Source organism: Ornithodoros turicata, chromosome 2 (assembly GCF_037126465.1).
Source record: "Ornithodoros turicata isolate Travis chromosome 2, ASM3712646v1, whole genome shotgun sequence".
Classification (NCBI taxonomy): domain Eukaryota; kingdom Metazoa; phylum Arthropoda; class Arachnida; order Ixodida; family Argasidae; genus Ornithodoros; species Ornithodoros turicata.
This window is the reverse complement of record NC_088202.1, coordinates 60,419,309-60,445,616: the sequence shown is the minus strand read 5'-3', so window position 1 is coordinate 60,445,616 and position 26,308 is coordinate 60,419,309. Positions and strand designations below refer to the sequence as shown.

At 46.1% G+C, this 26,308-nt stretch overlaps 1 protein-coding gene and 8 non-coding genes across 11 annotated transcripts in view; all 9 read left to right on the top strand.

Annotated features, from left to right (window-relative positions):
- LOC135385476 (uncharacterized) overlaps window positions 1-6,053 on the top strand; it is an 85,512-nt gene extending 79,459 nt beyond the window's left edge. For all 3 annotated transcript variants that reach the window (XM_064614810.1, XM_064614809.1, XM_064614811.1), the window contains exon 9: window positions 1,741-6,053. In XM_064614810.1, the coding sequence (XP_064470880.1) occupies window positions 1,741-1,829 (89 nt within the window). In that variant the 3' untranslated portion in view covers window positions 1,830-6,053. The remainder of the gene's footprint in view (window positions 1-1,740) is intronic.
- Window positions 6,054-20,179: 14,126 nt separating this feature from the next.
- Window positions 20,180-20,252, top strand: Trnaf-gaa (transfer RNA phenylalanine (anticodon GAA)). Its single transcript has one exon. It is a non-coding gene; the product is annotated as a tRNA-Phe (tRNA).
- Window positions 20,253-20,457: 205 nt separating this feature from the next.
- Trnaf-gaa (transfer RNA phenylalanine (anticodon GAA)) lies at window positions 20,458-20,530 on the top strand. The gene has a single exon. It is a non-coding gene; the product is annotated as a tRNA-Phe (tRNA).
- A 482-nt stretch (window positions 20,531-21,012) lies between these two features.
- On the top strand, window positions 21,013-21,085 carry Trnaf-gaa (transfer RNA phenylalanine (anticodon GAA)). Its single transcript has one exon. It is a non-coding gene; the product is annotated as a tRNA-Phe (tRNA).
- Window positions 21,086-21,290: 205 nt separating this feature from the next.
- Trnaf-gaa (transfer RNA phenylalanine (anticodon GAA)) lies at window positions 21,291-21,363 on the top strand. The gene has a single exon. It is a non-coding gene; the product is annotated as a tRNA-Phe (tRNA).
- A 205-nt stretch (window positions 21,364-21,568) lies between these two features.
- Window positions 21,569-21,641, top strand: Trnaf-gaa (transfer RNA phenylalanine (anticodon GAA)). The gene has a single exon. It is a non-coding gene; the product is annotated as a tRNA-Phe (tRNA).
- A 482-nt stretch (window positions 21,642-22,123) lies between these two features.
- Trnaf-gaa (transfer RNA phenylalanine (anticodon GAA)) lies at window positions 22,124-22,196 on the top strand. Its single transcript has one exon. It is a non-coding gene; the product is annotated as a tRNA-Phe (tRNA).
- A 205-nt stretch (window positions 22,197-22,401) lies between these two features.
- Window positions 22,402-22,474, top strand: Trnaf-gaa (transfer RNA phenylalanine (anticodon GAA)). Its single transcript has one exon. It is a non-coding gene; the product is annotated as a tRNA-Phe (tRNA).
- A 205-nt stretch (window positions 22,475-22,679) lies between these two features.
- On the top strand, window positions 22,680-22,752 carry Trnaf-gaa (transfer RNA phenylalanine (anticodon GAA)). Its single transcript has one exon. It is a non-coding gene; the product is annotated as a tRNA-Phe (tRNA).
- Window positions 22,753-26,308: the final 3,556 nt, after the last annotated feature.

The window sequence follows — 26,308 nt, the reverse complement described above, 5'->3', positions numbered from 1 at the left end:
GTCCCGTATTTGGCTGCAACCGGACAGTTAAAAAAAGCCAGCGTGAAAAGGAGAAGCCCGAGAAGGAAAATGCCAAACCTTCCAATGACTCGGACTTCTTTTTGTAGGCACCAGATTCCTCCCGACCCTAATCGCGCGTGCCATCATTCGCTTCGGGAACAGGACGCTGATTGTGCCCTTTGTTTTTGTGACCCCAACGTCGGCTTTGTGGTCATAAACCTTATCTCGTTCTTTCGCTGTATCGAGGCGGCGGCTAAAAAATGTTTCGTTGTAGCGGGAGTTAAAACACATTGATCTCTATAGGCCTCTGCCGGGGAAATTATTTCACCCTATCGCAAATTTCCTTATGTCACGTTTTGTTGTAACAAGGTTTGACTGTACAACAGTGACAGCCTGCTAATGGATACACATCTTGCTGTACTGTCCAGAACAGCAGAGGCCATTGTGTGACCACTGCATCAATTGTATGCCACATCAATGAACAAATAGCAGCAGCAGCTGCCACACCTACATGTCTTCATCGCTCTGGTTATACCAATAAAATCATGGCACTGCTCATTTATTTATTCCTTTTTCCTGAATGTAGTAACACAACTGTTCCTGCAACATGGGATAATGGGACTACAGTCGCCAACAGATTTTTCAGACTTGAAGGAGCCACAAACCAGTCCGAATTATCCAGCAGTCCGATTTTTTAAGCAAGCACTTAAAACTTCAATCGTTCCACAAAAACCCTATTTGGGCACTCACACTGGCTTGAAATAACTGTTGACAGGAGTTTGCTTCGCTGTGTGGACACGGGATACGCTTCGCGGCAAATTTCTGCTATCGTAGCCTTGTCGGGATACACTTCCATGAGCGTAGTAACCCTACGTGTCGAATTTGGCAAGGTACAAACACTTGAACACACGCCTGTGTCAAGCTCTGACATCAGAGGAGCAAGAGCTGCAGTCATTTCTGTTGCTCTTCTTAAGCATATGACCTCTCCTGCACTCCCCCATTGGCAGAGACGCTAGCTGTGATGTCGGGGCAGCATGAGTTTCGACATGTGCGGTGGTGATTTTCAATGCGTCTCTTGCCCTAGCTAGCCCTTGGTAAAGCTTTGAATGCAGATTCACATGTACGTAATAAATAGACGTTTGTCACATTTATCCAACAGGCATACTGTATTTTCTGGAATCTTAGACGACCCCGTGTTACAGGGGAACTAAACCGATATAAGAGCAATGATCTAATGGCTGGTTGGTTGGTTGTTCATTGAACACTGAAACATATTTTCTTCGACAAGGTCGACAATAGCACAGTAGTTACAAAACGCGTCGTGCACCTGGTACTTCTCGAACTTGCTCCATCCTCAAGTTCTCACAACATTAGCGTTTACGTCATTTTGCGTTTGCGTCATACGCCCATACAGGCGACTACTTATGTTGCTGCATTTTTTAATACGATTTTTTTAAGGCCACTAGAGTACATTCACAAGGATGTCCTTCCACAATATATTATTTGTACATCTTTTCTGGCCACCTTCACTGACAGAAATGAGATTATGTACTTCATAAGCCACACTAATTCTTTGCCTCTTCTCCTTACTGATGTTCCTATGGAGACAATATGCAGGATTTTTACTTCCTTCAATGGGTTGGACCTTGTGTTAGTGTTTCCTGATGTAGTGCCCGCTACTTTACTTGAGGCATGTTAGTAAATACCCTATTACATTGAAAGATGCCATTTATCTTCCAGAATGTAGTCGCCCGCAAGAGGAATTCACCAACAGTCTAGCAGCACTGGCTGACATAGCCTTGAGTCAGAAGGACAAGATACACAATTGATGACTGCATGTCAACTAGAGCGGTAAAGGTTTTAAAGAGCTTCACATCATTCCGGAACATTGGACTCCTTCGTGAGAGAGTGCCCGGATGCATAGGACTAAGTGTGAACAGGGGAATGTGCTCAGAAGCAGAGGCCTGGAAGCATGTGAACAGAATGTGTGTAATGGACATGGGTGACTTCCTTTTGCAAGGGGACAGTTAGCAACATGCAAAAGGTTGTCCCTCTGTGCAAGATCACTGTTGTGCAGTTCAAGAAGTTAGTGACAGTAGAAACGGTGTCTCCCTCTTTACACTTGACGGATTGTATATCAGTTGCAGTGCTGCACAACCGAGGTATTGTTTTGATGTACATGATTTTACTTACTCTTGTGACTGTGCTGGTTTTTATGTCCATGTCTTAGCTGAAGTTGATAATTTACCTCTCCTGAAAGTGTGCACCATTGAATGTGGAGGTTTCAATCTATAGCAAAAACCTAAAATTGGGTTTGCCTTGTTCGTTGACGCGGAACATCTTCGGGGTTTTTATAGCAGTGAGCCCTCTGAGCGGAGGCCCTTACGTATCGACAGATTTTTAGAAAGCCAGGTGTCGCCAATGTAGCACACAGGAAACCATTGTGACTGTTGAAGTAAATGACATTGTGCGTGTCAGTTAGGGTCCCCCATTTACTGCTTTCCCTCTGGTAGGATTGTAACTTAGCTTTTCTACTGTCTAACAATGGCAACGGCAGATATTACAGTATTAGCGTAGCTGAGACTGCAAAGCAAGATCTCGAATCTCTGCAGTTTCAAGCATGCAGTACGATTTAACCTAATCACGTATTGACACAGCCAACCTGCACCTGGAAAATACATGCAGACCATCTAAAAAGGACCATCAGAGTATTTCTGGCTGTGAAACCTTTCGGAACTTCTCTCGATCTGTATTCTAAAATGTAACGTTTGCGACCCCGGTCTTCCGCTATTTCAGGGAGGTAGCGCTGGCCTGATGTTCTCTATGCAGGTAGGTATTGGCAAAGCAGCGTTGAAGTACTGCACCATTCAAGTACCATACTGACCCCACCTGTAACACATTTCTCTCGAGCATACACGTTAACGAAACGACTATACCCTAGGCAGACTTATCTTATGCCCATTTTAATTGTGCAGTGCGGGTTTAAAGGGCCATTTTTCTACTCTGCACTTTTTGTACAAAGGCCATTGTTAGAATGTCAACTGGCAGTTGGAGGCCCCCACTCCAGCTGCGGATAAAAGTACAAGTAAGCGTCTACCAACAGACTTCCGAAGGACCTGGAGTGTCGTGCTGGGCTGTGTTGTTTGATATGCATCTGTGGTCACCGGAATTAGTAAAGAAAAATGCGCGAAATCTTTGCAGAAATCTCAATCTCCTGCAACTTTGTACTACCTTAGGATGCGCAATTAATGGTTGTGATGTGTTATCTGCCTATTAAGATTAGGTTGGCTGTAGCCACTGCACATTACAGCTTTGCAGCCTTGGGCTCAGAGCACGCAGAATGGACATTGTACGATGACTTGAGAATTTTCATAGTTCCAGTTCCCGTGAGTTGTGTGGATTGTTGTTTTGCGGGTAATACGTTCTCCTGCTGGAACTGGGAAAATTTTGAGTATCATCATACAGAAGCAAGCTACTGTGTATCTAACAACAACAAGAAGCAGGAAACAAACAAGGGTCTTGAGTGATGTCTGATATCATGGTTTCGTAGTGTTTGCTACAAGAGGTATTGTGGAATTTGTCTGCTGTCCCCTGCTGCGATCACAGTGACGCTTGATGTTAATCTTTGTTTTCGTTGCTGGAGTTCGTTTAGCGGAGGCCCTATGTTATAAGAGGTCCTAGCAAATACAAGTTGCAGGGTGACAATTACTAGGTAAAGTAAAGCAAAAAAAAAAAAATGTATGAATGCAACTTTAGTATGCCCTGATTCAGTGTTCCATGACATACTGTATGCACAGCACTTCAGGTCCTCCTCTAACGTACTGTGATAGTGCTACAAAGTGAAGGCCGGAACAAAGTTTGTTCCTTATAGTAAGCTGAGGCATACCATCTCTGATGAAGGCGCTCTGGTGTGGAACTTCCTAGATGCAAGCATGGACTGCAGCTTTTTTTACTCTTCATTGCTGTAGAAGACATAGCAGTTAGGACACAGTAATCTCACCCACAGCTTGGGACTCTGTTTGTTGTACATTTTGCAGCTTCCCCCCTTTGTAATGAGCGCAACCACGATGTTGTGCACACACATGTGAGAGGACCTGTCTCATCACGCTACTGGCATCTCTCAAGTGAAAGTGGGCTATTACTGCCAGCCTTGGTATGCTGTAGCCACATACGACTTTTTCTAGACCTTTGCTGGGATGTCTGTAAGGCATCCTTGTGGGATGTCCATTAGTCACTTCACTGTATAGACATATATACAATGCACATTGGAAATTATGCACAAGACTTTTTTGAGGCAGGAAAATAGAAATGTACAGTAGAGAAAATGTTCTTTTTTGTGTGCAGTGTCTTAGAGATATGTTTGTGATGTTTCTCTGCTTTTAGTTTGCTGCTGGCTGACAGGTTCGACTGGTGGTGAAGCACTCGGTGGGATGGCATCACAGATGATGTCGGAGTTGAGCTCTTAGTGAACAAATATGTGGAACACTGTTGAGGGTAGTTGGGATGGACTGTGTGAAGTGGACTGACGATCAAACTTGTGCATGATGCTCTGGTAATTTCAGTATATTTTGTCTTTGTTTTTCCTATCTGCAGAGCGGTTTCTGAATGCTGAATATGTGTATGCAGCTTAATCTTGTTTGAACATCTGATGCTAAAAAAATGCAGTGCATCACTCACTTTGGATTGCAGTACAGACAGCAGAAGTACCTCCTTATAGTGGCAATCTTTCGGTAATTTAGCTTGAACCTTTTAAGATTGAGCGTGCTCATAAAGTTATTGATACTCATATGCTTAGCTTTGTAAAAAATAATAACTTTCGTCCAGCTAGAAAATGATTATAAGTGTTCCAAAAATCCTGCAGCCGGCTACAAATCCTTGTTGTAGTGCAGGCCATGCGACTGCCTCTCTTTTCTGTACTATGCGAACCGTGATGGGTGCGTAGCAAATTGAGTATTGATGTGCACACCATTCTTGAGCCATAGGTATCTAGACTGTCTCATCTGTGGGGGCATAAAAGGGCTGCATCACCCCAAATTCAAAAAGAAAAGCTAAGAGAGAAATAATCCTTTTTCGCCTTCTGAGAACAAGCAACACCCATGCCTGGGATGTTAGTGCTCTTCAGACTTAATTTACTTGCAATGCAATTTTAATTCTACTTAGGTTCTTTTATCCGAGAATTCGCACAGCAAAACACGCTGATCTGACAGTACACCCACCTGTGACCTATGCATGTCGAGGACTAGTTATCCAATACCCAAGCGTTTGGTTGATAACGGCATTATAGGCGTTGAACGGGCTTGAGGCATCCCACGATTGTGACCCCTTAGTGTAAGAATGCAAAATTTAAAAACTGTCCAGGTATGAAGTTGCGAGCGAGGAATAATCAGTTCTTCAGAAAGCTCTCCTGTGGGCAGCGAAGTTTGTTTCTGTGTTCTCTACTATCTACTGCTGCTGTGCAATTCATTTTGTGCAGGAGGGCTCTACATGAGTGCCTGGATGTTCTTGCTTGTAGGTTCATTCCTGGATAGCTACAAATTTCAAAATTAAAGCTACACATGCACAAAAGAACATGTACGTGTGAAGTTTCAAGCTAGTATGATGCGTGGAATGTGGTAAACAACCGAAGATTCAGTACAGCTTGTCTGGTGAAAGCACCTTGTACCCACTTACCCTCTTGGGGTGAGTCCATGGGAGTGGGAACAACTGCAGGCAAAATTTTGTATCAGAATGAAGGTATGACTTCCAGGAAGTGACAACTGGTTTGTGTGTGTGTGCGGTGTTAGTATGCTTGGTTTGTATACTTATGAAACGAACACAAGTTTTGTGATAAAAAGTGAAGGAGTGTCAAGGGAGCGTTTGTAAAAAAGAGAAACGTGATTTTGTACAGCTGCTGCCCTTGATTATCATTATTTTTCTTTTAATGCAGCATCTTTTATTATCTATTGAAAGTTCTGTAGAGGTTTTGTTATGTACATGTTTTTGGTGCTGCAGAAAGAGATTATTTATCAATTTCGATTGTGCAACGTGAAGTAATATTAAAGGAGAGATCTCGACACTTTTTCTGCGCCTCTTAAATTTTCTAGCCATGATTTGCCTAGGGAAACGGCAAGGCAAAGTGTGGGAAAGCCTTCGGAAAATTCACTGCAACAAACAACTTCTGTAGATATGTTTCAAACTACACATCGTAAAAGAGTACGAAAGGCAGATGGAAAAACAAACAGCAGCACACACGCACGCGGACAAGCACCCGCTACCCAACCGAGGTTTATTCGACAGAGAGCGAAAATAAATACATTTAAACACGTGCCGAAACAGGACGAGCCAAACTGGTTCGCAGCAATTCCAACTCCCTCCTGATGATTGCAACTGATCCCTTACTTGATACATGAATCTGTTAACTGAATGTGTGCAGCTTCAACTACAGGTTTTCCCGGCGATTTTAATCCAAGTTCACGCTAAATAACGCCCCATAAAGTTTGCATGGCACGTGGATTAATTTCGATGGCGCTTGGATTAAAATCACCGGGAAAACCTGTAGTTCATGAGATTACACTCCTGGATTTGTGAATGACTTTACAATAATTAAAAAGGGGTTTGCAGCCGCAAGTGGTCACGTGCACCTTTGGCGTGCTCTGTTTTGGCATGTGTTTATTTTCGCTGTTTGTCGAATAAATTCATGGCGAATTCGGGTGGTCATTTCGTGGCAACTTTTTTTTACTAGATCCCGCCAGTTCTCGCCAATTTTGCCAGACCTCGCATGTTCGCGTCGCGCTTTCCGAGCGCCAGGAATTTGCCAGCTAGCACTTTGTCCGCCCGGCCTCGAGGCAACCGGGTAGCGGATTGCCAACTATATCCGGTGTATGCATATCCACATCGTGAGGGTAGCGAGGGCCCTCGTTGGCCCGCACGTCGAAGTTTACGTGGGTTAGCAGACGACAGAACCCGAAGACGAACGACCGCGATGCCCCTAGCGTGATCCGAGCGACTCAGCGACAAGAGAACTGGAGATGGGCATAAAGCGTCTAGCCGCAGGGAAAGCAACAGGGCCGGACGACATCCCTAATGAGTTCTTGAGGTCCCTCAAAGACAAGGCACGGGAGGCGATCAGGACATGCTTCAATCACGTCATCTGCACTGGAGAAATCCCACCCCCTTGGAAGGAGGCCGACATAACCCTAATATACAAAGGGAACAATAAGCCCAAGCAAGAGCTCAATTCGTACAGACCAATTGCAATCCAGAGCAATATATATAAGCTATTCGCATCAATTATCACTTCGAGACTACAGAAAGAATGCGACGTATATCTCTCTGAATCACAGAACGGTTTCCGCACCAATCGAACAGCATCAGATAACATCTTCATCCTAACTCAACTGATTGAAGCCTACCAACTACAGGAGAAGGACCTATCTCTAGCGTTCCTGGACTTGGAAAAAGCCTATGATGCAGTACCACATAACCTACTAGGAGAGCGAATGCAGGCAGCCGAAATACCTGAAGGTCTGATCACTCTCATACAGAACCTATACAGAGAGATATTCAGTCAATACAATTTGGGCACATTTCGCTCAAACAGGATCGAGCAGGTTGTAGGCCTACGGCAAGGCTGCCCTCTCTCTCCGACCCTCTTCAACATCTTCATAAATGATCTCCTAAAAGAACTCGAGGATACCAAGAAAGGAGTCAGCTTCCAAACCCAGAAGACCAATGGAGAAATCGAAACGACCAATCTATCTTGCTTAGCCTTCGCCGATGACATAGTACTAATATCGGATGACCCTGCCCACATCCAGGACCTCCTAAACATCTGCTCACGTACAGCTGACAGGGATGGCATGCGTTTCAGTCGCGAGAAATCCAACATAATGAAGTTCGGCGACATCTCAGCCATGCCAGTTTTCTATCTACAAGAAACAGAAATACAGCCCACATCCTTATATACCTACCTCGGAATACGGATACAAAACGAGAAAGACTACCTACACCAACATGAAGAGCAGCTCCTCCGGAAGATGAACCGGAAAAAAGGACACACATGGCACATAGCGAGACACTCGTTCAACCCATTTGACATAGGCAGACTTCATTGGAAGACCACTGCCGTTCCTGTTGCAACGTACGCCAACGACGTAATTTGCCTCCGCAAGAACACGGTCGACCAACTGGAGCGCCAACAAAGGGAAATGGGTAGATGGCTCCTCCAAGGATCTTTCGCCACACCCAACCCAGCTGTTGAAGGGGAACTAGGCTGGTCCACGTTCTCGTATCGCGAAGCCCGCTCAAAAACGCGGTTTCTTGGAAGACTAATACATGGACCAGACCTGGCGTACACCACTCGCCTCTTTCGCTACCTCCGCTTCAGTGGCGTCCGCACTAACTGGATAAAAAAAATGAACCAACTAGACAGGATCTACAGCATCAATACGAAACGGCACACAACAAAGACCGGACGGGAGTGGGATAACATCATCAGGAAGGAGATGAGACTGATAGAGGAGGAGAGATGGCACACATCCACAGCTAAAAAGAAGAGCATGAACCTCTACAGTTACAACAAGTGCACACCAGCACCAGAAAGATTCTACCGAGGAGACAGGGCCAGCGGCCTCCTCTTTCAGGCTCGAACTGGTTCCCTCCTGACAAGGACGAGACGAAGCGAGCTCTTTGACACAGACAACGCCCACTGTCTCCTATGCGATACTGGTCAGGACGAAGACATACGACACATAGTCTTGGTTTGCCCGGCGCTACAGGAGACGAGAGACCGCCTACCAGAGGTCCTTGAAACAGCACTGGGTTTTACTCCCGAGTGTGCAGTGGAAACAATCACCACCACAAAAAGACATCTCATCGCGTGGGAGAAGGCAACGGCCAAGACCAATGAACGGAACAGAACACACGACCAGACCAACACTAACCCCGAAGATGACCAAACAAACGCGGACCAACACACCATCTCAGTCAATCCACAGCGGCAGAGGGAGATTGCGACGACAGGCAACGCCCCAAGCGACCAGAACGAAAAGGAATCCCACAACGCGCCGATAACGCTCACCCAGCCCAGGAGCGACAAACGACCAGAGCCAATGACATCTATCGACGGAGCCTCGAAACACAACGCACAACGACGCCTAGAAGACGGAGGATGTTTACCAGCTAGGTGGAATCCTGTGGAACAGTGACCACGTGTCTCCATTTTTTATGTTGTTTCTGTGTTGTCCTTTGCCTGTGGCTCGCGTGCGAAGCCCGCCCTGATTCCAAAGGGTTTAGGCAACCTGAACCTGAACCTGAACCTGACTAAAACTGCTAGAATGAAAGATGATGAAAGATGAAAACTGCTAGATTCCTGGCACTCATGTTCGGGTGGCAACGGTTACGTGATCGAGCTCGGGCGCCGACCTAGCAATTTCCAAGCGCTAGGTCGTATTGACATGAAATGGCCACCCGAATTCGCCATCAGTTGGGTAGTGAGTGCCCGTGAACAACTGGAGTCTTACTTGTGCTTCCATAACGTCATTCTACACTCGGAAGCCAACCGTGAATATAGGGTAAGGTGGGGCAAGATGAAACACGGGGCAAGATGAGACATTTTTTGCTCGACGCCGCCTGTCTCAGAGACGCGTTGCTACATGTGCTTGAAACTTTACTCCTAGGTGGCTCTGCATGTCCGCCTTATCGCACGTGAGAATTGTCCGGATTGGTGTATGCGTTCAAGAGAGAAAAAAAAATCGATTACTTCAGCCTGGAATGTGAAGACCCGCCAAGAAGGCGCGATATTCTGTAGTCCTTTTTCTTGTCTGTGCAGTGTTTGGCAGGCTTATTCTGTCAATGTAAGTCCACATCCTGTTTCTTTATTCATTCATCTAGATATATGCAAAATATTGGCACTCTTGGTTATCCGGTGTTGAACAGAAAAATGAATGCATCCGATAATATGCACGGGGCCAGACGCGACAATTTAATGTAATTTAGAAATGGACAAGTGAACTGTTATGTGGCTTTATGCTTGTTACTCATACATTTCTTTTTTACATATTGCCTAGGATTTTCCAGGGGCGATACTCCACCCCATTGCTGGTGGTGATGTGGGGAATGAAATAATGAGCCCCTTCACAATAAGGATCGAAGTACTATTGTGTCCAAAAAGGTTAAAATAGCTTTGAGCGCAGAGCGTTGGTGTGCTGAATTCGGCCAGGGACCAAGCAATTTTGATAGGGAGAATGGGCGAGAGTCCAGCTGACTAAGAGACCCGGAGAGTGCGGCTCGGGAAGGTTGGTAGTGTGGGCAATGAAGAAGAATGTGCTCCAGATCCTCTAGAGCACCGCAGTGACAGCATCTGGGAGAGTCAACTTGTCTCAAGCGGTAATGCCACTGAGCTGTAAAAGGCACATCGAGTCGGATTCGATAAAGTAATGCAGCATCTTGACGAGAGGTGTTTCATGGCTCAGAAAGCGAGCGTTGGATCAACTCTGCTCAGCATAGATGGGGGGAGAATGTCGGTTGTCAATACACCTCTACCAGAGAAACGTCATCATGACGTTGGTAGACAGACTAAAACCGAAACAAATCGGAAGAGGAGGGCTGAGTTCCACGAATGGACACTTGTTCGCTGCCTCCTATTGAAAGAAAAGTAGGACCGAAGGTCGCGTCCCTTTCAGGGACCATCGTAATCCCCTCAAGACCGTGGCTTTCAGGCGCGACCTTGTTCGCCTCTAGCTTCGGGCGTTCAAGTCTACCAAATTGATGGCGCTGTCCACTGATCTCTATGTAGGCTGGATCGCGCATGGGAGAGGGGCTCGTGGGGGAGAGGCGTGCATTCGGGCCGCCATGTTGGGAGGCCCTAAAACGCAGTGTGCGCCCATAGAAAACAATGGGAGGCAACGGAGATTGTGAGTATTTATTGCGCTGCAGGCGTTGATCGTTGTTTGTCATCACACAATTTTGTAAGGTGCCAGTATACTGATGTATCCTAACAGTGTTTCACAGGTGTCCTGTCGTTCGATTCTTAATTACGTTATGTTTTGCATTCCGAAACTAGACCGTCACGGCAGTGCAGCGCTGGGGATTGTACTGCAGTACGTTTCCCAGCCAATATTTCAATAAGAAACGATGTGAGGTTAACAACAACCATGTATGTAATATCCCGTGCTGCGTTCTGGACAAAAATTGTTCCATAAAGAACGGTCGGGGATGATATATACTCGCATGGCAGAAAGAGATCGTACTGTAGAATCACAGCCGTTGTCTTAGTCGTGTATGGGTTTAGTATGATTTATATCAAGCATCGCCGCAGAAACAGTCTTTTAGTAAACGACAGCGTTGCTTTGCCTCGCAAATATGGACACATCGAAGCAGCCCGAAATACTTCACGCAATTAGATGACGCTCGTTAGGACAGTTAATCAGGTAGTGATGTAAGCTTAATCAATTAAGTTACTTAGACAGTGGTAGCACCTCCTTGAGACACAGGACTTATCTCTTTTTGAAGTACAGCCCTTCTATGTTTGTTTGCTTCTTCCTTTATTTGTTCTGATTATTTGCAGGTGCGGTTGTGCCAAACTGAATGTCCTTCTCCAGCACTCACATGCTTTTGTTTAATACAACTGCAGCGTGAGAAAAGCAGCTTGGGGACGGGGTCCTGCTATCCAGTGCTGACTTTGTCATGCTTGTTATGTGGAACATGTTCCAAACAATGCAGCTCCACGTATGGTCTTCAAATTGCAACAGGACTATTTGGAGGTTGAAACAGTTGTGATTTTGTCATTTTGGCCCTCGTGTACCCAGTCTGTGAAACGCAAACAAAAAAAGTCTAAAACGATATGCTTTTTTAATGAAGATCACTGATGATGAGTAAAGAGAATATACGAGTTCAAGTTTATTCAATATTTTATATCATTCATTATAGTATTCAACATTTTATGTCAAGTTTATACAACATCAAGTTTATTCAAGTTCAAGATTTATTCCTTGCACTTATGCGTTTCAGGATACAATGAACGTGCAGGGAGGTCGCAAAAGGCTACATTTATTGTTTTGTGACCTTGCTACAATGGCAATATATATTTTAGGAATGACAATGGTCAGGTACGCTCTCTCAATTTGTAGCACTCAATTTTAGGTTGGAATGAGCAATGAATAGCAACTTCCCCACTGATATTTTCTCATATATGCTAAATTTTAAATTTAATGTGATCGAATATGTGATAATATAATAATAATATATAAGAATATAATATGTGATAAATGAATGTGATCAACAGTAGATGTAAACAACATGAGTAGCCAGAGAAGTGCATTCTCAATAAATAATTTTCTTCTTATAGCGTATATGTGCATGCCTATTAACTGAAACAATTATCACAGTTCCCTGACAAGTTTTAATTTCTGAGAGTGTACTGTAGAAGCTGCTTAGATCTACAACAGTTCATATAAGGTATTATATACTGTGAATGCCTTTAAAAATCCCATGTGACACATATCCCTTTACTTTCTGGAGATGCTGTGGTAGTCAAAGTTTGTGGGCATTACGCAGGTTCTGCACCCATTTCTTGAGTATGTCGAGGCAGCTGTGAAGTAACCTGCATTGATGATGATTATTCCAATTTTTATGGTGCATCGACAACAAAGGAAATAATACATCAGAACATTGGTTTGGGCGCAACCAGTTAAAAATGAATATGTTGTTTAATAAATGCATTGGACAAATGTTAAAACATCAGTTTCAAACATGGTTTACAATCCCTGTATCTTCTAATAATTAAAAAGATTAAAAACTATTCTAAAAAGAATATGGGGAACTCTTCTAAAAAGAATTATAATCTCTAATTATTATATTGCTGGGTTAAGGAGCCTAAAGTGTAAGGTGTGTTTCTGATGTGAACATGTAAGAAAATATGCAAAATTGAGAGAGGCTAACCACAGTGCGTGCACTGAGGTTGTTCCTTCCTGTAAAGTAGAAACCAGTGGATGAGGAACGTGATACTTACCTGTACACCCAGCGGTATCACACTGCACAGATTATTCACTGGGCAGCCCTCATGACGAAACCTGTATTGAGAGACCACTTTTGCCTTAAAACTGCTACAAATAGCACGACACGCTACAAATTATTACTATCGTAACAAGCTGACGATACAGCTCAGACACAAAGGCGTTATTCAAGTCGCGCCACACCACCGTTACGTAGGATTCTTTGTCACAAATCAAACCAAGGCACAAAACAATACCAATACATGAAAAAATGTGACAATCGTGGTCTTATTATGACGTAATACCGAACTTGTGCGCGAAGATAATTCAAAGAAATGAATGTAGCACTTGCTTCCGCAGAGAACACCGTGTACCATGCTAGCAATGCATGCAAAAAAGCACTCGAGTGTTCGCACATATATTGATGACAACACTACCTGTGTAGTGTAACATGTTCTTTCAAGCATATTATGCACTCAAACTGTATTTGCCGCCGGGTAAAATGCAAGTGTGCTCGATTGAACGTCGGAAGAGCGATCAAGCAACCTGCATCCAGTGCTCGTTTTGGGCAAAAAAACACTTCATATTGGTCAAATAAATGTACAGAATGGACGCCTATTTATTCTTTGATGAAGAGTGACTCACCTGTATAAGTTTAGGCCCTGTAACCTTGCCAGTACGGTTGGTACGACCGTAATTGCAAGAAGTTGCCATGATCGCTGCGGCGGCTGTTGTGGGCACCGTAAGATGGCGGCCGGTTTCTTCACGCTCGCGCTCCCTATCCGCGATCCAGCCTTTTACAATCGAGATCAGTGGCGCTGTCGAACACTATGTCGTCAGTTGTTTACAAACGGGGAAAGCTCTATTGGCGGGAAGCGAGGGGTGTCACGAGTCGTCGCAGAATGGTGCGACAGTCTCCTTGCAGCAGTGCAATACTGGTGCGCTTCCGATACGAGAGAGCTGCTTCTGCGGCGCTGTCCGCCTGCTCATTCCCCGCCACACCACAATGGGTTGGAACCCACTGACTGGAGAACCAGCCTGTGGCCTGCTGCCTACACATGGTGATAAGCTATTAACACACGCATGACTAGGGGTGCGGATGAGCCTCGTATGCCAGCATTTTCAATAGCTTGAGGGGGAGCCTGATCTCTTCTTTCCAGAAGGTTCGGAAGGCTTACGAAGGTTGGGTGATACCGGCAGAGACCAGGGGGCTTCCGGTGGTGTTACGTTCTTAGCTACGAAGCCTGCGATACTCTGTCGTGTCGTCTGCGCTACTCGATAGAAGTCGCATTCAGGGAGGTATCGAATTTTCCTGAGGAGCGGGTGACGGGGAATGTGAGCACGCAAACGTAGGAAGTGCCGAGTCGTTTCACGTTCACGTAGAACCTCAACCGGGAGTTCACCAGCTTCGGCCAGGACTTGCCGTGCTTCAGCCATTCTTGGAACTCCAAGGCAGCGACGAAGGCTTCGAGCAAACAGGGTTCGAAGGGTATTTAATGATGTTGTTGATATCCTGTGCATAGGAATGCTGTAAAGCACAGTCGCCCTCACCAACGCCGCGTGAACTGTGAGCAGGGAGCGCTGATCACAGCTCCATCCTGAGCCAGAAATCTGTTGAATTGCAGGGAGCCATCGCTGCACTTTGGTTTCAAGGCGCTTAGTGTGGCGAGCCCGAGCGCGCAAGTCCGAGTCGATTACCACGCCAAGGAAGCGATGGAAACGTACAGGCTCAAGCCTCTTGGCACCAACACAAAGACGGAAATTTGTCATCGCTTGCGTGTGAAAGGGAGCTCGAAGCACTTTTCGGGTGAAAGGTCCATCCCAAGGTGCGTGAGGTATACGTATGTACATTATTTAAAGCCAGCTGGAGGCGGCGCTGAATGGCTGGGCGTGATTTTCCTACTGTCCAAAGGGCGACGTCATCTGCATACACGGAAAACGACACTTTGGGAGGGATTACCGATTGTAGGCCGGCCATCACCACATTAAAGAGTGTCGGACTCAGAATGCTTCCTTGGGGGACTCCTTGATGAACAGCATGCTTATCGCTTTGGCCTTGGGATGTACGGACAGCGACAGTTCGGTCCGTAAGGAAGTCTTGGAGAGACGACCGGATACCCCAAAAGGCGTGCAGCACACAAATGTGCGAGACGGTATCATATGCGCGCTTGATGTCCAGGAAAACCGATACGACGTACGATACGCCGATGAGCACGAACATGTTGGACTGTAGAGACTAGGTCGAGAACTGGATCCATGGAGCTTCGGTGGCGACGAAATCCAGCCATTTCGTGAGGGAACACACCTTGCTTTTCGAGTATCCAGTCGAGGCGATGCAAAACCATTCTCTCCATCAGTTTTCCCATACAGCTTGTCAGGCTCACAGGGCGAAAGGAGGATAGGGCATTTGGAGGCTTGCCAGGTTTCAAGATGGGAACAACCCATGCCTCCGTCCAGGTAGATGGTAGAGATCCCTTTTGCCAAGACGTATTATACACATGAAGGAGAGCTTGGAGCGACCGCCCGTCAAGGTTTCGCAGTGCGGCATAGGTGATTTTCTCGGGTCCCGGGGACGAGCCGGCGTTCACAAGCTTCAACGCTGTCTTTAGCTCGATTAGTATGAAGTCGCGGTCCATAACTAACGGTGGACTGGACCAGTCTTGGTGAATTTCAGCCGTCAAACTGTGGACAAAACTGCGGCGTACTGGTGTCGTCGAGGCAGCCTCTGGTGTCGTTAGTACCACACAGAAGTTCGTCGCTAGCGTGTCTTCGTCTACACCCTTAACGATAGCCAAGGCCACGAGAGAATTCTTTTGAGGGGGCGCCTCCTTCAAAGATCGGATTGTCCACCAGATCTTCGTGGGCGTGTCAAACGGTGAAAGATGGTGACAAAACTTATGCCAACGCTTCCGGTCTTCTTTCTTAAGTTCTCGTGTTACTTTAGCTTTCATCCTGCGGTATTCCACAATGTCAGTAAGTTGCCTTGTCCGGCGAGCCCTTCTTTCTGCTCGGCGACGTAATGGGTAGTTAATTGCTGGAGAATGACTGACATGTCCTGTTACCCTTTTAGACATGACCACCGCGTCCTGAATGCCGCGACTAATTGCTTGCGAGGAGAGCCTCTGGGGACATACCGGTGTGCACAGATGTTCTCAGTCAGAAAAAGTCTCCAGTTCCTGAAAGAAATCAGTCCAGTAGTTGCTGAGAGGGGCAGTCTGTCGTGCGAAATATATACAGGAAAGTGATCGCTACCTCTAGTGTCGACATCAGTAACGCACGACAAGTGGCGAATTATGTCGGTTAAGCACCACGAAAGGTCCAATACATAGAGTGACGTTGGGGATCGCATGTATTTTCCAGCAAATTTTCCTGTTTCCTAAGATATTTCCCGCAAAGCAGAAGCGCACGCACAAGCGCGCGACCTGCGACACGTCAGACTGGCGGGGCATTGTTTGCAAAGGACGGTGGAGCAAAATAGCACCGGTTTCTGTGTGGGTTTTATGCACATCATGTGGGCGGTGTTGCGACATGGGTTCCGAGCCGACGTGGTAGCGAGCCGACACAGCCAGGGAAGGAAAACTATACAGGTTTATTTATAGTGACATGTCAGTATTCGAGTGAGCAATACAAAATGGCGCTCAGCGCTTTTAAAGGCTTGAACAAAGGAGCCACCGTTGACCTTCGCTGGATATGGCACCATGGTTTCCCAGAAATCCCTTGGACTTAGACTGCGTCCCTTTCTTTCTAACTCGGGGTAGGCCTTTGTTCCTGCGTTGGTTCGGATTGTGCTGATTCCTCAATGGGGATTAAAAGCGTCTGGCAGGTGCGCGTCCTTGTCGTCTGGCCGAAGGTTCGAAGGACCTCTAACTTCTATTCCTTTCACCTTGGCTCTTTCGTAACAGCGGTGGGCTCAAGGGCGTTGTGTAGGGTCCCACGGGCTTTACTTTGTCTGCTTGGATTGCAAAAACTAATTTGTATAGTTCATTACTATGGCGTGTCCCATCTTGCTCCACGCGATGTCTCATCTTGCTCCGAGGGTTGGGGCAAGATGAGACAATCTGCATTTTCGAATTTCTTGCTCTGTGTCTATTTTAGACCGGCTACGTCCGTTCTGCATTTAGGTCAGAAGCTCTACACCCCTGAGAATGTGCCTATGGCTCGTTTTTTTTTTAAAGACGAAAAATAAAAATTTCATATTCAATTGCAAATTTCCATTTCATCTTGCCCCACCTTACCCTACATCAGAACGAAAGTTAGCATAAATACTTTAACATCGATTTGCCTTCTTTACTAGTAAACAACCTCAGGAAATTTTGGAATTGTTTGAAACCTCCAAAGAAAGCTCAATTAGCCAGGGGTTTTCATTCCACCCGAGCATTGTGCCTCCGCTTTTGCTAACTTTTTCTAATCAGTTTTCTCCTCACTTTGCTCAACTATCCATCCCAGCATGTCGCCGAAGAACTATGCTCCTATGACCAGCACATCCATCACGTCCAACGGAATTACTAAGGTCATTGACTCTTTAAAACTTTCCACGAGCAGTGGGGCAGACTCCATTAATGCTAAAATCCTCTCTGGTACAAAGAACATTTCGATCATCATTCTGTCCTGCATATTTACTCAATCATTAAACGAAGGGGCCCTGCCTGCAGACTGGTAGCTAGAATGGTCATTCCTATCCACAAGCCCGGTGACCGGTCATCCCCAAGTGGCTATCGTCCTATATCCTTAACTATATGGCATTCCATGTAAGATCCTCGAGCACATACTTTACTCACACATACTTAACTTCCTTGAGCTACACCTTCTTCTTCCCCTATCAGCACGGCTTTCGCAAGCATCTGTCTTGTGGCTTTATACATGATACAACATCTAACTCAGACAGTGGATATTGTACCGATGCGCTTTTTCTTGATTTTTACAAAGCTTTCGATAGGGTACCACACGACACACTCTTTCTTAAGATTTCTGCATTTGCAACGGTCATGATTCATCATCCACTCCCGTTAGCTCCGGCATACCCCAAGGATCTGTACTCGGCCCCCTTCTGTTTTCCGTATACATCAATGATCGTCCCGATAACATACGTTCTCAAATGCGCCACTTCGCCGATGACTGTGTGCTATACTGTAAAATTTGTTTCTCTAATGATGAAATAACACTACAGAACGACTTATCCTCAATCCAATCCTGGTGTGACACTTGGCAGATGCCACTAAGCCTAAGTAAATGCTCGCTTGTAAGTTTCGATCGCCGTAAAACCTCGCATCACTTCCAGTATACCCTTAACAACACCCCTATGACGCCCTCTAGTAAGTATCTCGGCGTACATCTTTCAGCGGATTTAACATGGAAAAACCACATTGATAAAATGATCTCAAATGCTAATCACACACTAGCAGGGTTGAAAAAAATCCGGATATTTTTAAGAATATCCTCTCCAGTGGTCTTTTTTGGATAAAACCCGGATATTTTTGGATATTTCTGGAGAGGATATACAAGGCTAGAAATGTGACAGAGTAAAAACAAATGTGCTTTGCTGTTCTTGATTTCGAGTGACCTCTCATAGTTTCTGTTTACGGAACTGCCTGTCCGAGCAACATTGTATCAGTTTCAATTGTTTTCTGAAAAGTGGAGTTCCAAGCACGCGTGGTTGAATGGTGTGGGCCCTACACGCCTGGATTAGATGTCGTGTTTCGGAGCACATCAGTTACTGTGCCTCCGTGCAAGCGGAAGAAAGTCTCTTCCTGGGCGTACCTGGGCTTTTGCAAACAGCCAACTCTACAAGAAAATAAACCGGGAGTTTTCCGTGTGACGTTGAATTCAGATTGTCTTTCTCATCACATCTGGAGAACATCTGTAAAAAATCCGGATAAAAATAAAATAAATCCACCGGATAAAATCCATGTGAATTAAATCCAAACAACCCTGCACCCTAGCCTTCATCCGACGCAATCTTAAATGGGCCCCACCTAACATAAAAAGATTCACGTACCTAACATTAGTTCGTTTTAAACTAGAATATGCATCATCAATATGGGATCCTCACCAAAGGTATTTAATAAGTAACATCGAATCCATTCAAAACAGAGCAGCACGATTCATCTGTAATAATTTTTAGACATCAGTCACTGCTTTGAAACGCGAACTTAACCTGTCGTTCTTAGAACAGCGCCGTCTTATCTCACGTCTATCTCTCTTTCATAAATTCTTACATGACATTCCCTCACTACAGTGTCCGATTCGCCGATCCACTGCCATCTTTCCCCGCCTTGAACACCCAAGTAAAGTCGACCGCTTTTTATGTCATTCTAATGTTTTTCAAATCTGTTTTTTTTTTGCCGCACCGTCCTAGAATTAAATGACCGTCCAAGCAACATCGCCCTACAATGTTCTGTTATTGTATCCGGTTACCTTCGTATGGGTTATCCTCGTGTCCAGGACCTCTTACGTACCCATTAAAGTATATCACATCATCAATTTTCATCGTAGCTGATGATGTACCACATTGCTGATTCATCATGCATAAATTCGTTGTATGATAACTTATTACCTCACACAATCATGGCTTTGTATTTTTTTGTATTTTTCTGTACTAAAAGTTATGTACACTCGCGATGCATTACACTATTGCTGTAACCCACACCCTCATGTAATGTCCCTCAAGGTACCTTTAGAGGTATATTGAAATAAATAAATAAATATTGGATAACCCTCATCTTATGTGATCCGTCGTGAAGACTGCCAAGGCAACGGGCACCGAACTAGCGGTTTTCCAAGTTGATCTCATAGTCAGGCCAGCTCGCTTGCTACGACCATGTCTACTAGAAGTTTCTCACGGAGCTTTTACGCATTGCCCACGTTGGAGAAGACATGCAGCACAAGTCTACGATAGAAGTTTTGTGATGTCGAGGAAGCTCCGCACAATGAGCCGAAATAGCTCTGTTGGGAGAGCGTTAGATTGAAGACCTCAAGGTCCCTGCTTCGATCTCGGGTTTCGGCATTGGATGTGATTGTATTTTGTCCCAAAATGTTACATAGAAGAGAACGACGTTGGTGCAAGGGCCTCGCGATCCTCGTGCGAACCTCCTACTTATGCGTGCTTCCCGGTGAACGCATGGCACATAGGACAGATAAAATCAACAACTGGTGCGTGCGACAACAGTTGCTTTTCCTAGTGATAATGTCGAGGAAAACCCTAACAAGGAGCCGAAATAGCTCTGTTGGGAGAGTGTTAGACTGAAGATCTGAATGCCCCTGGTTCGATCCCGGGTTTCGGCATTGACTGTGAATGTATTTTGTCCCCAGATGTTACATAGAAGAAAACGACGTTGGTGCAAGGGCCTCGCGATCCTCGTGCGAACCTCCTACTTATGCGTGCTTCCCGGTGAACGCATGGCACATAGGACAGATAAAATCAACAACTGGTGCGTGCGACAACAGTTGCTTTTCCTAGTGATAATGTCGAGGAAAACCGTAACAAGGAGCCGAAATATCTCTGTTGGGAGAGTGTTAGACGGAAGATCTGAAGGCCCCTGGTTCGATCCCGGGTTTCGGCATTGACTGTGAATGTATTTTGTCCCAAAATGTTACATAGAAGAAAACGACGTTGGTGCAAGGGCCTCGCGATCCTCGTGCGAACCTCCTACTTATGCGTGCTTCCCGGTGAACGCATGGCACATAGGACCGATAAAATCAACAACTGGTGCGTGCGACAACAGTTGCTTTTCATAGTGATAATGTCGAGGAAAACCGTAACAAGGAGCCGAAATATCTCTGTTGGGAGAGTGTTAGACGGAAGATCTGAAGGCCCTGGTTCGATCCCGGGTTTCGGCATTGACTGTGAATGTATTTTGTCCCAAAATGTTACATAGAAGAAAACGACGTTGGTGCAAGGGCCTCGCGATCCTCGTGCGAACCTCCTACTTATGCGTGCTTCCCGGTGAACGCATGGCACATAGGACCGATAAAATCAACAACTGGTGCGTGCGACAACAGTTGCTTTTCCTAGTGATAATGTCGAGGAAAACCGTAACAAGGAGCCGAAATATCTCTGTTGGGAGAGTGTTAGACGGAAGATCTGAAGGCCCCTGGTTCGATCCCGGGTTTCGGCATTGACTGTGAATGTATTTTGTCCCAAAATGTTACATAGAAGAAAAAGACGTTGGTGCAAGGGCCTCGCGATCCTCGTGCGAACCTCCTACTTATGCGTGCTTCCCGGTGAACGCATGGCACATAGGACAGATAAAATCAACAACTGGTGCGTGCGACAACAGTTGCTTTTCCTAGTGATAATGTCGAGGAAAACCCTAACAAGGAGCCGAAATAGCTCTGTTGGGAGAGTGTTAGACTGAAGATCTGAATGCCCCTGGTTCGATCCCGGGTTTCGGCATTGACTGTGAATGTATTTTGTCCCCAGATGTTACATAGAAGAAAACGACGTTGGTGCAACGGCCTCGCGATCCTCGTGCGAACCTCCTACTTATGCGTGCTTCCCGGTGAACGCATGGCACATAGGACAGATAAAATCAACAACTGGTGCGTGCGACAACAGTTGCTTTTCCTAGTGATAATGTCGAGGAAAACCGCAACAAGGAGCCGAAATATCTCTGTTGGGAGAGTGTTAGACGGAAGATCTGAAGGCCCCTGGTTCGATCCCGGGTTTCGGCATTGACTGTGAATGTATTTTGTCCCAAAATGTTACATAGAAGAAAACGACGTTGGTGCAAGGGCCTCGCGATCCTCGTGCGAACCTCCTACTTATGCGTGCTTCCCGGTGAACGCATGGCACATAGGACCGATAAAATCAACAACTGGTGCGTGCGACAACAGTTGCTTTTCATAGTGATAATGTCGAGGAAAACCGTAACAAGGAGCCGAAATATCTCTGTTGGGAGAGTGTTAGACGGAAGATCTGAAGGCCCTGGTTCGATCCCGGGTTTCGGCATTGACTGTGAATGTATTTTGTCCCAAAATGTTACATAGAAGAAAACGACGTTGGTGCAAGGGCCTCGCGATCCTCGTGCGAACCTCCTACTTATGCGTGCTTCCCGGTGAACGCATGGCACATAGGACCGATAAAATCAACAACTGGTGCGTGCGACAACAGTTGCTTTTCCTAGTGATAATGTCGAGGAAAACCGTAACAAGGAGCCGAAATATCTCTGTTGGGAGAGTGTTAGACGGAAGATCTGAAGGCCCCTGGTTCGATCCCGGGTTTCGGCATTGACTGTGAATGTATTTTGTCCCAAAATGTTACATAGAAGAAAAAGACGTTGGTGCAAGGGCCTCGCGATCCTCGTGCGAACCTCCTACTTATGCGTGCTTCCCGGTGAACGCATGGCACATAGGACAGATAAAATCAACAACTGGTGCGTGCGACAACAGTTGCTTTTCCTAGTGATAATGTCGAGGAAAACCCTAACAAGGAGCCGAAATAGCTCTGTTGGGAGAGTGTTAGACTGAAGATCTGAATGCCCCTGGTTCGATCCCGGGTTTCGGCATTGACTGTGAATGTATTTTGTCCCCAGATGTTACATAGAAGAAAACGACGTTGGTGCAACGGCCTCGCGATCCTCGTGCGAACCTCCTACTTATGCGTGCTTCCCGGTGAACGCATGGCACATAGGACAGATAAAATCAACAACTGGTGCGTGCGACAACAGTTGCTTTTCCTAGTGATAATGTCGAGGAAAACCGCAACAAGGAGCCGAAATATCTCTGTTGGGAGAGTGTTAGACGGAAGATCTGAAGGCCCCTGGTTCGATCCCGGGTTTCGGCATTGACTGTGAATGTATTTTGTCCCAAAATGTTACATAGAAGAAAACGACGTTGGTGCAAGGGCCTCGCGATCCTCGTGCGAACCTCCTACTTATGCGTGCTTCCCGGTGAACGCATGGCACATAGGACCGATAAAATCAACAACTGGTGCGTGCGACAACAGTTGCTTTTCATAGTGATAATGTCGAGGAAAATCCGAACAACGAGCCGAAATAGCTCTGTTGGGGCCATCTCAAACTTAAGGAAATCGAGGTACACACCTGCCCCGCTAATAACTCCAGAAGAACGAAGGCAACGACTTCAGCTTCTCAAAGGCCAAAAGTAAGCATCTTATTTAAGGCCATACACCATGAAAGCCAAGTTAAAGATAGCAACGTTGAACGTAAACAGTCTGATACGGAAAGAAAGGAAAGCCTGGCTGAAGACTGCAATTCTTGAAAACAGCCTCGACATAATTTGCATACAAGAAACGAAGATATCGTCGAAGGAGCAAGAGGTCGAGTTCGTAGAATATTTTAAACAGCAATTCATCGTGTTGCATGCATCGGCTGTAAATGGAAGCGCAGGGACAGGGATCATGATCAAAAAGAGAAGCGGTGTCACCGTCATCGATTATGAATTGGAGCAGAACGGGCGTGTGGTGTGTGTGGACTGCGTCTGGAATGAAGAGATCATACGCGTGATAAGCATCTATGCCCCGAATGAAGATAACGAACGAAAACTTTTCTTCGAAACCAGCGTGTCTTATTTTCTAGACACAAGAAGTAAACTGATAATAGCCGGAGACTTCAACTGTGTCTGCCGACCTCAAGATTGCACCTACAAAAATCTGAAGAAGCAGAACAGCGTGAAAGAGCTAAAAAGGTTGCTGCAGGAACATGACCTTCAAGATGTAGCAATTGGAAATGAAGATGCCGCGGCAAAATTTACGCACTGGCAAGGCAGCTCACATGCCAGGCTGGACCGTATCTACCTCTCCGGTGAAATTAATCTGCGCACAACCATGTACAGAGTCGTACCAATGGCTTTCACAGATCACGGATTAGTAATCGCTGATCTTAAATGGGACAACAAGGGCAATCGGCACCGCAACTTACCCTGGAAGCTAAACGAAAAAATTCTCGAAGATGAAAAGTTCAAGAAGGAGATAAGGGACCTAATTAACAGTATGCAGGGGGATGGAGTGAACGCCGCTTCCTGGGAAATTCAAGGAGCAAGTGCGGCTGAAGGCCATTGAGCGCTCAGAAGCAAGAGCTTTTGAAAGCAGAAGCGAAATGAAAACATTATATGGAAGCCTGATGACGATATTAAAGGAAAGGAGGCATGTCCTGGAAGATTTACAGCAGATATTAAAGAAATAAAGAAGCGCATACTGGAGCGGATGCGGGAGCGCTACGTCGGAGCACAGATACGAAGCCGTGTGGAAGTCATTCAACGCGATGAAGCACCAAGTAAAGTATTTCACGCACGTGAACGGGAAAGAATTATGGAGAATGAGATAAAAAGCTTAAAGACAGAAGGTGGACTATTGAAGGGCAATGAGGCGGTGGAGGTAGCACTGTACAACCACTACAAAGACCTGTTTGAGAAGCAGGATAACGCACCAGGATTGAATGCAGAACTCTTCAGGCACATGCCAAAGCTCACCGATGCTGACAGAGAAAAAGTGGACGGGGGAATAACGCAAAGTGAGATCAGCCGTGTGATCAAAAAGCTACCAAGAAACAAAGCTCCGGGTCCTGACGGCCTAGGCTCAGCGTTCTACAAGGTTTTCCCGGAAGATCTAACGCCGATCCTCGAAACAGTCTTCGAGGACATTAAATGCCGGCAGTTGATGCCACCGTCCATGCGGAAGAGCCGTACTGTGCTAATACCGAAAAAGTCGACTCCGGACGGCGGCTTCTCAGCGTCAGATCTGCGCCCTATAAGCTTACTGTGCACAGATTATAAAATCGTGACTAGGGTGCTCGCTCGACGACTTGACAGTCTGCTCGACAAGATCATCGGTGGACATCAGAGCTACGGAGTCAAGGGTCGAACAATCGCTGTCAACCTCCATATCATGAGAACGGCATGCGAAATAGCAAGAGTGACGGGTTGCCCGTTGGCTGCCTTCCAAGTAGACTTAAGTCAGGCATTCGACCGAGTGTGCCACGAGTTTTTGTTCCACCTCTTACAGTGGATCGGCGTAGGAGGAAACCTGGAGCAGTGGATTCGAATCTGCTACACAGAGATCTCAGCACAGCTGATTGTAAACGGGAACATAGGGCGAAGGTTCGCCGCCAAGAGTTCCGTTCGGCAAGGTTGTCCAATGTCACCGGCCTTGTTTTCACTTTACCTCGAGCCACTCTGACGCCTGATAATGAACAACAAAGAAATCAGCGGACTCAATCTAGCCCAACAGGAGATCAAGATCCTGGCGTACGCAGACGACGTGGCTATCATCTGCATGGATGAAGAACGTGTGAAGTCTGCGCTGCAAACGTTGCTATCCTTCTGTGAAGCACCAGGAGCTAAAATCAACACTGCGAAGTCGAAAGTCTCCCTGCTGGGAGAATGGCAAAGCAAGCCCACAAACATGATGGGTATCGAGTGCTCGCCGGAGCTGGGAAAGTACCTGGGAGTGAACATGGACACGACAAATGAGGATTCTGGACCATGGCCAGCAAAGCTCAACGAGCTACACGGGAAATTGCAGTCTTACAATGGAAGAGAGTTATCCCTGCTACACCGAAGCCATATATGCAACACAGTCCTTTATCCTACTGTGCTGAACACGGCCCAGGTTGTTCATGTCGATACGAAGACTGTGCAGCGCTACCACAGAATCTGCGCCACATATCTATGGAAATCTACTTTCGAGCGCATGCGTAGGACGAATCTGTTTCTGCCCCTGCAGGCTGGAGGACTTAATTTGGTGAACTTGGAGATAAAACTGAAAGTTCAGCGCTTTATATACTTCCGCGATCAGCGCGCACCGGAGCTGCGAGCTGGGCTATAAAAGCTGGGCACGCGGAACCTGATAAAGTGGATTGCAACCACCGAAGCTTCTATAGGAGTAGCAGGCAGTCTGACGTTCTACAAGGACATCGAGCACAGCATAGACTTCTTCCTGGAGAAATTCTCGTGGGAATACCTTGCAACGGTTAAAAAGAAGACGCTCTATTGGGACACTGTTACCAGTTCCTTCCCGCCACCTCTCTACAGGTAGAAGTATACAGCGCTCAGTCAGCAAGATGTGCTAAAGAGGGTCCGGAAATTGCCTGTTCCCACCGGAACCAAGGATTTTTATATCCGGTTTCACATTGAAGTGCTCCCAGCAAACCAGTGGCTTAGAGACAAAGGCTTCTTCGTGCCTCAGAACGCAAGATGCGATGTATGTGGCCAAGAGGAGACCATTCGCCACATAGTTTATGAATGCAGGAACGCCATACTTTTTTGGAGCGACTTGAGGGCAACTCTGCGTGTGAATGAAGTTTTTACGTACCAAAGCCTGAAGTTCCTTGTCTTTGCAGACACCAACTACATTGAAACGCTAAGTGTGATAGCAATGGCAG